The 18,358-nt window shown below is 41.3% G+C and overlaps 1 protein-coding gene across 4 annotated transcripts in view; it reads right to left on the bottom strand.

Annotated features, from left to right (window-relative positions):
* esyt2b (extended synaptotagmin-like protein 2b) overlaps window positions 1-18,358 on the bottom strand; it is a 232,009-nt gene that overhangs the window by 44,878 nt on the left and 168,773 nt on the right. For 2 of the 4 annotated variants that reach the window (XM_041184070.1, XM_041184071.1), the window contains exons 8-14: window positions 18,004-18,124; window positions 13,564-13,740; window positions 10,107-10,189; window positions 7,702-7,750; window positions 7,391-7,480; window positions 5,596-5,691; window positions 2,664-2,726 (exon numbers count right to left, since the gene is read on the bottom strand). In XM_041184070.1, coding sequence (XP_041040004.1) covers window positions 2,664-2,726; window positions 5,596-5,691; window positions 7,391-7,480; window positions 7,702-7,750; window positions 10,107-10,189; window positions 13,564-13,740; window positions 18,004-18,124 — 679 coding nt within the window. The remainder of the gene's footprint in view (window positions 1-2,663; window positions 2,727-5,595; window positions 5,692-7,390; window positions 7,481-7,701; window positions 7,751-10,106; window positions 10,190-13,563; window positions 13,741-18,003; window positions 18,125-18,358) is intronic. The other 2 variants (XM_041184073.1, XM_041184074.1) reach the window with 1 other exon arrangement.

An 18,358-nucleotide genomic window follows, 5' to 3' on the forward strand; every position in this document is an offset into this window, starting at 1 on the left:
AAGACGAGGTCAGTACACATCTGTGGTGGGCCCCTTCTAGCTCACTATTAAAAGGATGGATAAAAGAATGGAAATTTGTTGAAGTTCTAGATGGTGCTACTGTGCATTCATTTCATTCCAATGTCAGTCAACATCTTGAGATAAAGTGGCATGGGGAGAAAATTAGACGGAAAAGGGACTTTGTTCCCATTTATGAAATATATTGGAACCAATCTGTTTGCTGAGTATAGGTAATATGTTACAAATTCAAACCATGAACTGGCTTAAAGATCATTTTAAACCTGCATAAATACACAAAATTTAACATGGGTAAAACACACAATTCAGAATGAAATTAGCAAGGTCCTATTATTAGTTACTTAAAAGTTAATTTGAGTCAATTCAGGACAAGGCCTGAAAAAGCTCTCATTGTTTGTTTCCTTAGTAGAGTTTAACAAAAAAAACATATTCTAGCTTTTTGCATCAGGAATTATAGAAAATATATAAATAACAATCATCACTATCCTTACAGATCGTCTTTGCTACATATTAATTTATTCACTAGATTAGTTAGCAAATTAACATTGATTTTACTGAAGGCCACAAAAAGTCACTGATTTTTATTTGGTGTGTCCAAAAGTAGAAATTCATCTAAATCTTAGGGAGGAATTTTCCAGCCTCATCATGGCAAAGGTGGAGCTGGAAAACGTGGCAAGCCATTTAAAGGTCCATTCCATCTGGAAGATCCTGCCGGTGGGAGGGGCCAGAAAATTCTGGCCTTCATTTCCACATACTCCCTTTAGCATCGTTTTCGGTGTAGTAGCGCATGGTCCTGGCAAGATATCAGCTGGTCTTAGTACTGTACCTGGACAGAATGGATGCTGGACAGGGGCTGGACATCAAACTCTACACAACAGTTGACTCAGGTCATGAGACCCATAAACTCAGAAGATCAGCAAATTGTTTGGCCCAACATCACAATTCCTCCCAACTCATCTTCATCAAACTCATTCATGCTTTCATTCCTCAAAGTCATTCATCACAATTATACCACTGGAGCTGTTAGAGTTAACCTATAAATGACTTTACTAGGAAACACAGATTGGCTACCAAGGCTATTAGCTTGAGATGGGAAATTTCCTGACTCGCCAGATCTGTCTTGGTAAAAACCTCCATTATTGCTACTCTAATGGTCTGATTCACACTTTTATAGGGTTGTTGGATCAGCAGTTTTTCTTTCAAAAGAAGATTTGTGAATGGGTGTTTTTCCAAACTTGCCATTGTTATTATATGACTAATTGATTATGTACATGGTGCATACTGGGTGAATGGACATGGAAGGGTATGAGTTGGCATAAAGAGTATAAGAGGCCATGGAGGGATAGGGAGCATGAGTTGGCACTGAGTTAGAATGGAGGGGGTGTGGGGGACATGGGTAAGATCCCTGAATGTACCTCCAAAAGTTCAGAATCCAGGAAATGGTTCAGGACTCCTGAGATGCTGTGAACCACAAGTCATGGAGAAGCTGGTTGGGTTTCATGAAAATTATGAGATGCCTACACCCACAATGGAGCCAGACAGGTCAAGAAGGCAGGGTGCGGGATCGCTACACCCACCCTTATCAGTGAAAACTACCAGCGCCAGGAACCCTGCAATTGGGTCCTGCTTGCCACTTTTAAATGACTTCACAATTTCTCTGGCTCCATGAAAATTCAGGCCCAAGGTTTTGGGCAGGAAGTGCAGGAGGAATTTGAGGAAGAACTTTTTACACAGTGAGTAGTGGCCTAGAACTCATTGCCCACAAGGGAGGTAGAAACAGAGACAATGAATGATTTCAAAAGGAAATTGGATGGGCACTTGAAGGAAATAAATTTGCAGGGTTACAGGAATATAGTGGGGGAATGGGACTGACTGGATTACTCTACAGAGTCAGCATAGACTTGATGGGCCGAATGGCCTCCTTCTGCGCTGCAAACAACATTACAATTCTATAACTAATGTAGTGGGTTTCAAACTGGAATCCGCAGAGATCTTCCAGAGGATTTGCGACACAGGGCAGACCCTACAGTTGGGCGATGTGGGCAACCATGCATGCAGTGACCAAGAGAATGTGAGTGAAAACTGTAGGAGGCATGCTCTTCTCTCCTCAGCTCTTGCTCGCTCCAAGCACTATTGGTCGTATTCTTGCCCTCTCTGTGCTCCTGTACTCTTGGGGCTCCTTCCAGGGATAGATACATTCTGCAGTGAGAAGCAGGCACATCCATCTCACTGATATCTGTAAGTAATTACCTGTTTTCTTAAAAGCGTTATTTAAACATTCTTTGCTTGCAGCACTTCTGTATGATGAGTATTAAATGGTGCTGCAGTTTAGGTGGAGATGGGAGTCATGATTACTAATCCATTACAAAAGGAGTCCATCAACTAAAAACATTTGAGAGCCACTGAACTAATGAGAACTTACAGTTGCTGATGTCACACAGCGTGACAACAACTTGCATTTATATAGTGTCTTTTTATGCAATAAAACGTCCCAAGGTACTTAAATTAAATTAAAGTGACAATTAATCTGAATGACATCAGCCAGTATTTGATGGGAATTCCCTGGATCACTTTAAGTGCATCAAACCCTCTTTCTCATGCCAGTATGACTCTGTGTGGTCTTCAGGAAATTATTATCAGATTACCTTCAGTGATTTGGAAACATTAGCCTTCTTCAAGCCATCAAGGTTAAATTCAAACGGATTGCGCTTTGTGCCAGGAAAGAATGAACATAGAGGATTAAACGTTGCACATGCAATGCAGCAACAGCTTTCTGTTATAGTAAAGAGATGAGCACAACATTCCACCCAGAAACCTTTGAACTGAAATGAAACGTAAGATTTTTTTAAAAAAATAGTGTAGCATAAAGAGATCCTCAGAAATCATTTTGCTTAGTTAGTATCAAGATAAGTCAGTGTCCCAAAATGTTGCTGCCAAATTAGGAGCTGAAGTTGTAGAAGATGTAATCCACTTTGCTTCAAATTCATAGGTTGGTTAATATTTTACAAATTCACCATAGTGAACAATCACAGCTTTTTACAACTGGGCAGGTGATGCGGTCACCAAATTTAAGATTTAAAGAAAAAGTTTGGAAACACTAGCACGATTTTAAAGCAACTGCCTTTCATTTGCAGGCAGATAATGATTACAAGTTACACAATTTCTAAAATATGTAAAACCAAAGGAACGGATGGGATTAGTAGCGATGGAAGAGTTGGATCTCTTTTCACTTAAAGCCTTAAAAGAAAATGGAAAACAATTAGATATTGCAATGAGTGGGGTTGCTCTTAATGGATGAATTATTTTGAACCAATTGGCTTTTCTCATCCATAAGTACCTTGCGATTTAGTGAAAACTGCCAGAAAGAACCTGTGCACGTGAACAGGATTCACTTGGCTTGTCTGAGGCAGGCACCCAAAGTGTCCTTTATAGACTCTCACATTGTAGAAAAGTCACTCTGGTAAAGCATCGGAGACCCGTCAGCCAGAATCGATCAGGCTGTACCCCAAGAAAATCCATTGTCTTCAGAAAACAAAACGGCAGGGTAAAAAAAAATGTTTGCACCAACATGAGCCCAGATTTAGACTTAATATTAATTATTCACTGAATTTATTGTATTGGATTGACAGGTATATGGAGCCGTGTGGTCAAATAAAAAACAACTTTTGATTTTATTCTCTACCAAAAAGCCGTGAAACGTGTTTCTCAATCAAGAAAAAAAAATCCAAAATTTCACTTTGTTTAGTTTGCAGTTGGGTAATTTTTCTCTCTTTCATTCAAAAATCACTATATTTTATCTTTTTCCTGCTTTATGTTTTGCACAAACAAGATAAACCTATCTTTGTCTAGAAGGGGTGACCCCCAACGTCATCCCAGACTATTTAAATTTTCAGGAAGGCGGGGGCACAGCCAAATCAGCTGTGCACGTGCCAACCTGTCAATGGCCAATTGAGGCCATTGACAGGATCACTTAAACAATTAAAGGACCTGCACGTCCAACCTTAAGGTTGACAGGCAGGCCAGGAGCCCGGCGGGCAATAGAAAAAACATGAAACCTCATCCACTGGCAGGATCAGGTTTCATGTAGGGATTTAAAAAGTTTAATAAACTTATAATGTAAATTATGAATATATCCCATCTCATGTGACATTGTCACATGAGGGGGAAGGGAATTTTTTTTTCCTAATTCACATATTTTTAGAAGTGTAAGTGATCTCCCTGCGGCAGCACTTAGCCTCAGGGAGATGTGCGCTCTTTCGTGCACATGTGTGAAAGAGTGCACTCTCACTTTTGGGAAATCCCCCCCCACCCCCGCACGCCCGCCCGGCAGGCAGAAAATTCTGCCCATTGTAACTTACACACATCCTGCAAGTTTGTTTTCCTAGAAGGGTACGTTATGATCTGCACTCAAAACTTTGTGCTTTTTTTTTAAAAAAAGGATTGTTTTGGAATTGTGCATCAGTTTTCTATATCACAGCATGCATCAAAACAATAAACATGCTCTGAAAATTTGGCTCCAAACAAAATATATAAGCTTCCTGTATTAATGTCAATCCACACTGTAGCACTACACACACACAAAAAAAAGCAGAACAGAATTGAGCACTCACAAAAAAGTCTCTAAAGATTGAGCTAGTATTTTCACAAAAGACTAGTCCTGCTGCTCTCCTCTCTCGTAAGTATCCAGACCCAAAGTTTCCTTCGTAGACATTCTTAAGGAAGATGGAAGTGAAAGAGAAAGCAAAGAGTGATGGGGTTGGATAGGAACGTGCTGTAGGGAAAGGCAGAATGGAATGTAGGAACAGCCAATTTATTGTAAATAGCAGCCAGAGGTTGAGATAAATAGCAGCCAATGCATTTAATACTACTACATACATTTTATATTATACAATGCACAGTTTGGATTTTAATAATCCTGTCAAATAGTCTCTGCACACACAAAGAAAGGGAACATGGCTTTTCAATTACTGTGTAGAAATTTGCATCAAATTCAACAATTCCCGAACTTGGAAATACTGTACATGTTCACATCAAGATGCTTCACCTGATAGAGGTTCCCTGTGTAAAATGTTCACAATTCTAGGTTTTTTGAAGTGCATTTTCCTGCACTCATTATAAGGGAAGGAACTAGCAACTTGGATTTGTTGCAAAGTCATTTTGACAGCTGTCTTTTCAGCATTCAATGAAGACAAGTCAGCAGAAAAGGTCAGGAACAAACATAACAATTGACATTTAGTACATACATTCAGAAATACTAACTTGTGAAAAAATCATGAACAATAGTCCACTCAGAAACCTGAAAGCAGGGTCCTAATTTATAATGAAGATTAAAAATAGTAAGACAGATTTCTCAAGACATTCTAAAATATGTGTACTCAGTATTTGTGACACAGAACATGTTCATCAAGTATACTACTGACGAGCTGCCAAGAATGGAGAGGTAGAAGATAGTAAAAGAGAGTTACATTTCTCAGTGTAAAAAAAGATGTAAAATGACAATACATCACTGTATACTAGTATTTGTTGCAGCACTGCAAGAAAATAGTGATTCTTATAAATAAATACATTTCCACTTACTGGGAGGTTCCTGGCAGAGTCCAGATAAATGATGAGTAAAGCAGAGGAAAGCCCATCATTGGCTGTTCCTTTAATTGCTTTAGTGCTGGCCATAGCCTAGGGGACAAATAATAAGTTGTGTTTTATATTGTGCTGATTTACTGCACCTAAATTAACTATCATTATCCTGGGTCTCTGGAATACTAGTCCACTGACAATACCTCTATGCCACTGCCTCTCCTAATAGCCTCCACTTATCAGGAACTTCTGGATTTCCAAGCCTGGCTGCACATGTTTGGACAGCAGGCATTGCTGTCAGTTTCACAAAATAACGACAGTGATGCTGACAGTTTTGCTGTTGTTACACCATAAAATTGTTTGGAGGATTAAAGCTTCTTAAAGAAATAGATAAGCCAGGTGACATGGTCCAAATGTTGTGGTTTTAGTGCGGTGAAATTGTCAAATGTTCACTACTACATGAAATCGACATGTCCACACATGCACAATTAAATATGGAAGTTGCTGTCAATGATACCCTGCTCTGCCAGCTACAATCAACACAGAATAACTGATTTGATCCAAGTTCAACTTTTTACACACTATTCTCACTGTAAAAATCAATGAAAATGATAAGCCTCGTTTAATCAGGAGTAACTTGGTAGAATTACTACTGAACAATCTCTCTGACCTTGAAAAACTAATTTTACAAACTGGCATCTTACTCCCCAAGAAGAACATTTGAAAAATCATGTAGCTTTCAAGTAATAAAAAATGATTTTAATTGCTTTAAAAGTTTATGTCATTTAAGCTTCTACCTCAAGAATAAGGAGTGACATGGTTAAATGTCTATTCACACATTGAGCTGAGTTATACTCAAGGGGATGGGGATGCCTGTAAAAGTTGGGGGCGTGCCTGCCTTCACTTGGCCAGCTTACTCTTCGGCCATTTAATGGCTGTTGGGCCTGTAATTGGCTCGGGGCGTGACCTCCACTCCCATTAAAGAAGAAGTCCTGCCTCAGAGCTACCAGCCAAATAAATGCCTCTCTTGTCCCAGTAACGCAGCCAGGAATGGGGACATGCCAGGGCCAAACTAGTGGGGGAGGGGGGGGGGGGGGGGTGGTGGGAGGCCAACTGCAACAAGGGGAGAGGGTTGGAGGTGGGGAAACACAGGAGTGAATGCCTTGGGGCTTGGGGGCGGGAGGGGAGGGGCTACAATAACCACAGGGTGCCCGAACAGGGGGTGCCCTTTCACTCATTGAACCCCCACCACCCTGCCGCAGTCACAGGGTTGACTCAGCGTAGGCCTCCTCTGCTGTTGGTAAAAATCACAGCAGTGGCGGTGGGAGCCCTGACCATTTAAGGGCCTCAACTAGCTCGTGGCAGAGTGGAGGCACCTAATTTTAAAGCCTGTACTTCTAACCGCTGGGAAAGCTGTAAGATTTAGCTCATTGAGCTCACTTTGACTTCTGCAGAAATAGGATCTAACAAAGGTATTAACCAGTTTTTAAGAGTTACTTTGAGCTTCTTAAAAATGTAAGGTGCAGCATAATAGTGTTAAATCTGAGAAGTCCAGTGTATAGATTGAAGAAAAGTGTCTTCTGCACATGTAAACATCTCACCTAAAATCTGATTAAAGTTTAATGTCATTAGAACTCATCATAAACAAGAGCAACTTTTTAGGTTAATCAATTTGTGTCCAATGCAGCCTTTTCAAACTTGGGAGGGGAAGGAAAAACACATAAAATGCCAATATAAACTTGTATTCTATTGCTATCTGAACTGAAAATAACACAATTTAAATTGATGTACAAAGTACCTGAGGCAGTCTGTCAGCCGCTGGCAGCAGAGAGAGCCACTCCAACTTCAAGTGTAGCTTTCCATTGCTCACCTCATCCAAATCAAACCACTGTGAATGGATGAAACAATTAAACACCAAGAACAGTGGCCTCGCGGTCACCATCAACACCAGCTACTACAGTCCTGCCAAAATGCAAAAGTTCCTCAGTTTCCCTCCATGTAACTCATGTTACTTTAAAACCCATTTTGCTCTAAGTGATAAGTTACAAAATAACCACTTGTTTCTACTTAAAATAGAGCCAATGTAAATGATCCAAAATAACCACATACCTGGTCAACAAGCTGCTCCTTCTGAACTTCAACAAGGTCAATCATAAGGCTGTAATGAGATGATACAGATGTTTCAGTAAGCCAATATCCTGAAAACAGAAACTTTTTGAAAGAAAGTTAAATATTTATGTTATGTGCATTTTTTTTTAAATTGGACAAATTCCATCCTCATTATGCTCCCCAATAAGGTTTGCCACCATTCAGTTTCCTTTCTCATTTGGCAAGTCAGAATTCTGCAGGTGAATGACTGTACCCACCAACTTACAATGGCACCTGGTTCACCAACATCTACATTTTAAAATTTCTTATCCTTGTGTTTTAACCCCTCCATGCCCTTGACTCTATCTCTGCAACCACCTCCAGTGCTGCAGCCCTCCAGGATCTCTGTGCTTCTCTAAAACTGACCTCTTGCCTGGCCCTCTATTCCTTCTCACCGCCATTGGTAGCGTTGCCTTCAGATGTCTAGGCCCCAAGTTTTGTCATTCTTTCTCTAAACACTTTGCCAAAGGTCCCTTCTGATTGTTCAGATGAATTGAAAAGATATTCTGATAAATTAAAGTAGGGAGCTCTTTTAGTTTCTTAAACAGTCTTTAAATCTCAAAGACAATGCCAAAATCAAAACAACTGGTCATCAACCTTAGTGTTGTCTGTGTGACATTGCTGCATACAAACTGTCTGCTGCTCTTGCTTCCAAAATAATAGAGCATAGACTTCAAAAGTAATTTTTTGGCTGTAAAAAGTTTTGGGACAGCCTGAGGGCATAAAAAGCAGTACATAAATGTAACTTCTTTCTTGTATCACTCTCTGCATTTTACAGCTAGAGAGAAAAACAATTTAACCAGTCTTCTCATTTCCAATTACCAGTGATTGAGCCATTGGAAATAAGCATTATTTGGACATCAAATGGGGACAAAATTAAAAAAAAAACTGGGTTCATCTTTAATAACCTCAATGGAAAATAGATAGCTGACTCACAATGCCATGGGAAAACCCTCAAGTCTCCACTTCTACCTGCAGCATCTGTTCTACCAGTAGTGGTGCTGTGATATAGCTTTTCAATATCAGGCTCTTTGTAACATTAGCTGTGAAATCTATATTTCTTGCATACCAGTTTGAGAGGTAACATTTTAAAAAATGTATACTGTGCATAATGTTGCAGGCTCTGGCCACCAAGCCCAAGCTCCACAGACTTATTGTGTCAGGTATACTCAAATTGGAGCATCATAAAATTATTAAACTCAGAAGGATCCATTCAGCCCATCGAGTCTACAGCAGGTCTTTTGAAGAGCAACCCAGTTAGTCTCATTCCCCTGTTCTTTCCTCATATCTCTGCAATTTTTCTCAAAGTACTTAGTCAATTCTTTTTTAAAGTTTACTATTGAATCTGCAAACACCATCCTATCAGGCAGCGTTTTCCAAATTCTAACCACTTGTGTGAAGATTTTCCTCATGTCATCTCTGGTTCTTTGGCCAATCACCTTAAAGCCTCCCCCTGGTTATTGATCTTCTTCCTCATTTACTCTATCTAAATCCTTCATGATTTTAAACTTCTATCAAATCTCCTCTTAGCCTTCTCTGCTCCAAGGACAACAGCCACAGCTTCTCCATTCTATCCACATAACCACAACACCACCAACCCCCCCAATCACTGGGATCATTCTATAAATCTCTTCTATACCCTCTCCAAAGTCTTCACATCCTTCTTAAAGCGTGCAGCCCAGAATTGGACACATAGTTAGGGCCAAATTAGTATTTCATAATAGGTTAAGCATAACTTCCTGACTTTTGTACTCTATACCTCTACTTAAGCCTAGAATCCCTCATGCTTTCTTGACTGCTTTATTAATCTGTCTCCTAAGATTGGTGCACAAGCACTCCCATATTTTTTGGTTCTTGCAACCCCTTTAAAATTGTCTGCTGGCATAGGTAAATAGAGATTTCTAAAAGTGGCAGTATTTTTTGGGCTCTTTATCCTTTATCGCCTTTCACTTCATTGCATCTTCTTAGAAATGACCCACCTCCAGCCTCCCTAGTCAGTCATCCAATCCTCTTAATGACCAGCCCCGCACATTTCCACACAGATCACTGAGCAGCTGTGGTGAGAGGCACTTCAATCCTCTTCCAAGCAACCAGCATTTCAGCCTAGTCTCCAAAAATGAACCTTTGCCCTGATGATGGCTGCAGTCCACTTTATTCCATTGATCTGGGAAACTGTCCTTGGTGCTCTAACCTTCTTCACCCCTCCCCACTAGAAGAAAAATACACATAGACATGGCAACATTGCCAATTCATTAGAACATATTGCAATGAGTCACAAAGATTATGCAGAATCTTCCAATGTGATGATTTTTAATATAGGTTATAGTTTTCTTTCATCAAGATCATCCAAAATGGTCATCTTTTACCTGCCAAGGAAATCATCTTTGTCTGGGTCTTCATCAAAAAGTTCAATCTCAAGTTCCTGACCAGGATTTTCATAAATTAGTGCCTATAATTATAATATTTATTAAAAAAACCACAGAAATGTATCTGACAAAATGAATCTCAATTGCTACAAACAACTCAATGAAACTGCTTATTTTGTGTATCCTCAAACAAAATATTGACGTGTCAGTTGGAAAAGACTGTGCTTCCTTGCAACAGTTTCCAAGAAGTGTTAGTTTACAGCACAGGGCTCTAGAAGGCTTCCAAGTTGGTTAATTTCCATCCAGCCATTTGTTAATTTGGCTTTTTTTGCTTCACAGGAACTGCAGTAAGCTGGGTCACTGCAGCTCCTGGTTACTGTACTTGTAAATTCAATAAAGCCTCAAAATGTAAAATTAACAATTATCAGGATCCAGCTGTATGGAACAGCCAGACATTCAAACCCAAAGCTTGCATGATTCAATTACGTTTTCTCTTTTAAACCAAATTATGAAAGATTTTGCCATTCTTGACTGAAAACTACATATAGTCTTGTTCTCCATATTTGTTCAAAAAACATGGCATAAAATTAATTCTGCCAATAATCAAAACAGTGGCTGGGATTTTCCGTTTCTGCCAGCTTCAGGCGCATTCAGTGGCATGAGCAGACAATATTGGTTTCACGATGGTGTGAAACCAGTTCGCAATCATCCGCTCAGCCCACTGATGGCAGGCCACGTTTCCCGCCATTGGACGTTGGGAACCTCCTACAGTCAGAGTGGGGATAGAGGACATCATAGCGGGCCTCCACGGCATCCAAAGGGCGCTCGAGGGCTACGGTCTTCTTGCCTTTCAGGGCCATGTCTTCTTTGCTGCAGTCCTGGGCTGGAAGCACTGAGCACAGCTGTACTTCAAATGTGGTGCCTGGCGTGATGAAGCAGCAAGGTGATGGCATGACAGGCGAATCAGAGCACGCCTGCCAGGCGTGTTTCCCAGGAATGCATAAATAATGTGGCAGGTTTGGGATGGCATGGTGAGAAAAGCCGCCATCATGGCCGGCAATTTCTCCACCTGCTACCGCAATTAGTGCAAATCTGAGATGTTTCTGTCCAGTGTCTCTGGGCAACCAACTGAGAATGCTTCTCTGAGGGAAGCACACCATGTTGGGAGCTCTAAGCTCTTACCTGGATTCTGTTTAGGTCCATAGAGTATCTTGGACATATTATGACATTTTGCAAGAAAGTCTGAAACACTCAACGAGAGCTTGTGAAGCAGCCCTGTGAAGAAAGTCAAGAGCCATCCACCTACTAGGGTTCAAGTGGCATCCAAAGAAGGAAGGTTAAAATTATTAACCAAAGTCTCGGGAACACCTGATAGGGAAAGCTGACATGTTAGAACAAGGCCTGAAGAGAACTGCTCTGAAGGAGCCTGAAGTCTCTGAATGAGAGCTAGCGTAAGTGGACGGGCTGATTTTAAAGTGAAATTAATTCAGCAAACCTTCATTTCTGATTTAAATAGCTTTTGCTGTTAATCTCTAATTAAACTATACCAACCTGGTTGTTATATAGCATCAACATCATTATTCAAAACTTTAACTTGAAAATACAGATCATTAAAAACATAGTTCTTGCAAAAATTAATTCTGATGACAAAAGAATGCCAAATCTCAATTGTTTTGATTAAAATTTTCAAAGCTATTAATGCAAAGTGAACATAATCCAAGGGCTGGATTTTTCCCTTGGTGATAAGAAACAGAAGACAGGTCTGTCTGTGTGTCTGAAATCCGTCTCCGGTGGGAAGCTGACTGAGGACTGAATTTTTTGCTGCCCCACTGGCAGGTTTGAAGGCTCGGGGGAGGGTTTGGAGGTCCACACCATCGGGAAGCCCGGCAGTGTTAGCTGTGTGGACTGGTGTAGGTCGAGGGCCGGGTAGGGAACCTCCTTTTGCAGAACTCCTGGGCCCATTGGAGACAACTCCCAAAGGTCAACTCCCCAGCTTAACCCTCCCTGTAGCCTCTTAAATCGGCCCTTGACACCCCCATCCCCACCCCCCACACCCCTCTCGAGACTCTTGACCCTGAACTCAAATTGGATCCTCAGTGTGGTGAGGCTGCCTGTAAGCCCAGCAGTTACCAGAGCTCCCACCTGTGCTCATGGGACTACAGAGCTGCTGGCCAATCTGATTGGCTGACAGCTCTCAGGCAGGACATCCTCCCAAGATAGGGGCGGATGTCTCATCTAAAAGCAGTTAACACTTCTCCCAGTGTTAAATTGCTGCAGGGCAGCTGAAAGGATCGTGGGCCGGCTCCCCACTGACTCGTTAGCCTGGTAGGGGGTGGTTAGCCAGTGGGGGCCACATGCTCTGTAAAATCCAGTTGAATCGGCTTTCAATACTCCGGGGGGGAGCCCTTAATTGATATGGAGATGGATATCCTGTCCAATTAAAGCTAGTGGGGAAAAGAATGGAGGTGGGTATCCGACACCCCAGGCAGCCATCACCGAGGCTGCCAGTTGTTCTGAGGGTGAGAGTTCATGCCAAAGTCTGCCGCTGCACCACCAGGACCTGAGATGGCACAGGGGAGCTGGAGGCCTGGCACCCATGAGGAGGAGGAGAGAGGTCCTCTTCCCAGAGGGTGGCAGGAGGCACCTTGTCATGCAGCAGTGTTCAGCATCATTGCCCAGCATCGGTAAAGAGGACATCTGTCACCTGGGTGATGCACCAGTTTGTAGCCATCTTTGAGATGCCACAGAAGCCCTCACGCATAGATGCCTGTGACTATATGCCTACAGAGCGGCAGTCACCTTCAGCACTAGTTCTCAGTCTTTTACAGATGTCTTCACCTGTGACGGTAGATCCTGTGCTCAGTGTAGATCCTCCTTCTCTTTCTTCCCACTCAACTTCAAATGGGTGGGCCCTTTAAATCTTGAAAAGCATTTTTACTTATCTTTTTAAACTCTTCCCGCCTCCATGACTTGCCTCAGGCGTGGTCTTCACCTCCATGCAATTTTCTGACACAGGCAGCTGCTCAACTCCAGCCCCCTCTGGGAAAATTCAAAAAGTTATAGGAGATTGGACTTTTAACAAGCCCACAATGAGTTTAATGGCCTCATAGGTGCTGGTGAGTTCCAAGGCCCATGCTCTTCCTCGCCTTTGGGAGGATTGGGGAGGGCAGGAACAGAGGCAGGTCTTCTGGCTGTGCAACGCTGCAGCCATTTTTTTTTTTAACCGGCCTGCCTCCGTTCCGCCCTGATAGGGACCAAGAAAATCTGACCCCACATGTTTCAGTGGGCTTCATCTTGGTCTCACTTCTGGGATTCGCATCCTTAAAATTGTCCATGTGTTGAAAGACTGGGGCATGTGTTCGAGAGGTTCTGCAAAATGTGTAGAGTGGCGCAATGGAATATTACCTAGACCTGCAAAAGAATTGGTTTAACTGCTAGCTTATATAAGCATTGTTACCTCATAAACCTCATTCCACTTTGGACTTAGATTTTCTTTGATAGTCTTGCTTTGGAACATCTGATTACCAATATAAAGAATGCCATATGGGTCAGATTTTCCTTTCACAAGCCCCTTCATAAACGTATCCTTCCACTGCAGATCCTGAGCTTCAATGAAGTGTATTCTCAAAAGCCCCTAATAAAAGAGCAAACATGAGTAGTGAAATATAAATAAAGATATAAATAAAGTTAAATAAAATCTACAACCCAGCACAATAATTACAGAGTTCTTAAGAATGCTTACAAGTAAATAATTTCATTGAAGAGTTCAAAGAATAACAGCCATCATGTGAACCTTAATCACAGATACATACTTAGATTTTGTGTTTCAGGGAGGGGTCAAGAGATCAAGGAGAGTTATCGGCCAGAATTTTCCAGCCCTCAGCGTGATCTTCTGGTCCCAGCAATGTAAACAGAGATTTCAATGACTTGCCAGCCCCACCATGGAAAAACCTACCGCATAGGTTGGGGGCTGGAAAACTTTGGCCATCATGTCTGGTCAGTATTTGTGTCAAGAGTTTTGCATCAAATGATTTTCATGTTTTTTCTATTCCACCTTCCCCTTTTCTCTTCTGATAGTATGCTACAGTATATTTTCCCAGTCTTTATCAAAAATTAACCAGTGTTGTGCTGTTGTTATTGACCCTGATTTTCTCATCTATTCTTCATGTACCCTCTTTGAGGATGGTTCACTGAACGATATGTGAATCTTGGCTGAATGTTTGCTCTCTAACCCAAGGATGCCAAAGAAAAATGCCTGACTGAATAAGGTCAACTCAGCACAAATCTAGGATCAAAATTCACACATTTGGCTCATATAAATCTCCAGGACCAAGCAAAAAGGTAAGAGTCATTCTAATGGGGCCACATGTATCTATCATTACTGTTACAATTAGTCATTTATAAGACTATGTTTTCGAACTGTTTAATTTAAGGTAAAATGGAATAGCGAAGGGGGTCATGGGACTGACTCAGGATTCTGCCTGATAACAAGACTGGGTGGCTTGGTGGTTAAAGGTTTTGGGAGGCAGGGGCAGTGGCATTTGTCTTACTGGCAACATGATGCAAGATGTTCACATCTGTAGACAATGGCAAGAGTATCTGTGTTAAATGTGGATAGACCGTTAGCCTTCAAGTCTTATAGGAAAGTGTCAGGAATATCAGATCTTTTACAGTTATACTTCAAATTGTCTATATAATGCCAAGATAGAATAGAGTTAGGTCTAAAGAATAGCTAGTTAGCATTTCTACCTGGATACAAGGCCCATGTGATTCACATTACCATGAAGATGGACTTTAAGAAGGAAACGACAATAGAAAGCTATTATAATGTTAGGTTGCAGGTTTCTTGAGAGAGAGAGAGGGAGAGAGAGAGAGAGGGAGCCTGAAACTTCATGGGGATTTAATCAAGGCTGGAAGATTCACCTAGCTTTGGCTACAGGAAAGAATCTCTAGGGTAACCCTCACCCTGAAAGTCAGTTCAGGGATTAGAGGTTACCTTGCTGGAAAAGGAAAAAAGGAAGCAGGCCATCAGGAGCAGAAAATAACTTTAGACTGGTTCTGGGAAAATAAGTGTCCACTAAGGAACAAAGTATAACCATGACAGGGGATTGTTGGCCGTGTTAAAAATCACATGGGGGATCTTTTCTGTAATTTAAAATACAAGATGCCCAATAAATAGTGGCTAGTCAACATTGCTTTTAGTTTCCAGTAAAGCCCAACGCAAACTGGAGGAACAACACCTCATCTTCCGACTAGGCACTTTACAGCCTTCCGGACTGAATATTGAATTCAAAAACTTTAGGTCTTGAGCTCCCTCCTCCATCCCCACCCCCTTTCTGTTTCTTTCCCCTTCCTTTTGTTTTTTCCAATAAATTATATAGATTTTTCTTTTCCCACCTATTTCCATTATTTTTAAATATTTTTAAATCTTTTATGCTCCCCCCCACCCCCACTAGAGCTATACCTTGAGTGCCCTACTATCCATTCTTAATTAGCACATTCGTTTAGATAATATCACCAACTTTAACACCTATGTGTTCTTTTGTTCTGTTGTTTGTGACATCTTTTGATGATCTGCTTCTATCACTGCTTGTTTGTCCCTACAACCACACCAACCCCCTCCACTTCTCTCTCTCTTTCTCTCTCTCCGACCCCCCCCCCCCCCAACACACACACCTTAAACCAGCTTATATTTCACCTCTTTCTTGGACTCACTCAAGTTCTGTCGAAGGGTCATGAGGACTCGAAATGTCAACTCTTTTCTTCTCCGCCGATGCTGCCAGACCTGCTGAGTTTTTCCAGGTAATTCTGTTTTTGTTTTTTATTATTATTGCTTTTAGTTTGTTTGCTACAATAAAAGTCTTAAAGCTAGAACTCTCATGTTGTGCGATCCTTTCAGTTGGTCACTGGAAATTCAAATATTTTTTTAAAAGTTATCGGTCTCAATGGGGATCATAACATTACAGATAACTTTTTTTTTTCTGAGACACCAAGTATTGTGGTTTCAATTTCCAATCCAGGACTTGTGCACACAAATCAAAGCTGATACTCCAGTGCAGTGCTGAGAGAATACTGCACTTTTGGAAGTGCCATCCTTTAGAACCAAGGTTTGATGCCCTCGCATTTGGATGTAAAAGATCCCATAACACTATTTCAACAAAAAGCAGGGGAGTCAACCCAGCCAAGAAATCCCTTAAGGAATATTAGAAATACAGATTACTTGGTCATAATCCATTGCTGTTTGCAGGATCTTGTTGTGGACAAACTGGCTGCTGCATTTCCTACATTACAAAAGTGACCATTTCAAAAGTACTTCATTGGCTTTAAAATGTCCTGTGGTTGTGAAAGGCAAAATGCAAGCTTTTCTATTCTGATGAGAGGTTCCAGGTATGTCATTGTAATCTCTCAAAGGCCCAAAACAATTGGCAACTGTCAGCTCTCTAATCTATTTCAACTCCTTCTATTACCTGGGTGAATGTGTATTATCCACTATTTCATATGAATATTTCAATCTAAGTGACCTTGATGGTCCAACTGAAGGGTACAAATTGCCTGGAGTATTGTGTACAGTGCTAGTCTCCTTGTTTAAAGAAAGACGTAAAGGCATTAGGAACTGTTCAGAGAAGGTTTACTAGGCTAATACCAGAAATGGGTAGGTTGTCTTATGGGGAGGCAATGGTGTAGTGGTATTGCCACTGGATTAGTAATCCAGAGACCCAAGGTAATATTCTGGGGACCCAGGTTTGAATCAGATGTTGGAATTTGAATTTTTTAAAAATCTGGAATTAGAAGTCTAATGTTGACCATGAAACCATTGGTCCCAAAAACCCATCTGGTTCACTAATGCCCTCTGGGGATGGAAATCTGCCATCCTTACCTGGCCTGGCCTACATGTGATTCCAGACTCACAGTAATGCAGTTAGCTCTTAAATGCCCTCTGAACAAGGGCAATTAGGGATGGGCAATAAATGCTGGCCTAGCCAGCAACACCCACATCTCATGAATTAATTTAAAAAAAGGAAAGGCATGACAGGCTTGTATCCACTGGAATTTAGAAGAGTAAGAGGCAACTTAATTGAAACCTTTAAAATCCTGAGGGGTCTTGACAGGGTGGATGTGGAGAGGATATTTCCTCTTACGGGAGAATCTAGAACTAGGGGTCGCTGTTTAAAAATAAGGGGTCACTCATTTAAGACAGAAATGAAGAGAAACTCCCTCCCTCAAGCAGAGTCTTTGAATGTTTTTAAGGCAGAGCTAGATAGGTTCTTGATTAACAAGGGGGTGACAGGTTATCAGGGGTAGGCAGGAATGTGGGGTTGAGGTTGAGCCACGATCTTATTGAACGGCGGAGCAGGCTCAAGGGGCCGAGTGGCCTATTCCTAATTCGTATGTTCGTATGTATCTGATTAGAGATTCATTATACTCCTGGAGCAACTAAAAATTTCACATCCAAGGATGAATTCTTTTAACATTGCAATGCCATCCACACAGAATCCTGACTGCTTGGAGCTCACAGCTTATAAAAACAACTGATATTTTGTCATTATGCCACACTTTCAATGCTCTGCACCCCCACACTTCAGTTTAAGCAGTTAAAATTCATAAGCTTTCCTAGATGTTAACAGCATAGAAGACCATTTGGACAATCATGCCTGTGCCAACTCTTCGCTAGAACAATGCAAAAGTAACCTCACTGCTCTGCACACTCCCTCTTCCTTCAATCTTTTATACAAGTTCATTCATCAGCTGCAGCATGTTTGTTATAAGTTATGGTTATGTTATCAAATTCCTAAAGTTTTGAAAGCTCCAATTAAATCCCTCAATTTAAACTAAGTACAGGGTTTTGCAGTTGTTCTCAAACTGTCAGAGCCTGGCCAGTCAGAGTTCTGAAGCTTACTTTTGGTACAGGGAAACGCAGTTCAGCCATCTGCACCTCATCGACTAGTGGTACTGTGATCCGATTGGGCAAAACCAGATAATTGGAGATGATATCAAGGATGATTGTATCTGACATGCCACTGAGGAAAAAAATGAAATCACGTTAAAGCCTGCCACCCAGAGACAAAATACATGTATTGCTCCATACATACATTTAAAAAAATGAAGGTCGGCACACTTGGACTTCATAGTGAGGGACAAATTCAAAACTATGAAGAGTCATCAACTTGAAATGTTAATTCTGTTTCTTCCTCCACAGATGCTGCCTGATCAGCTGGGTGTTTTCATTTCAGATTTCCAGCAGTATCATGCTT

The sequence above is a fragment of the Carcharodon carcharias genome, chromosome 3 (genome assembly GCF_017639515.1).
Source record: "Carcharodon carcharias isolate sCarCar2 chromosome 3, sCarCar2.pri, whole genome shotgun sequence".
In the NCBI taxonomy this organism is placed as follows: Eukaryota; Metazoa; Chordata; class Chondrichthyes; order Lamniformes; family Lamnidae; genus Carcharodon; species Carcharodon carcharias.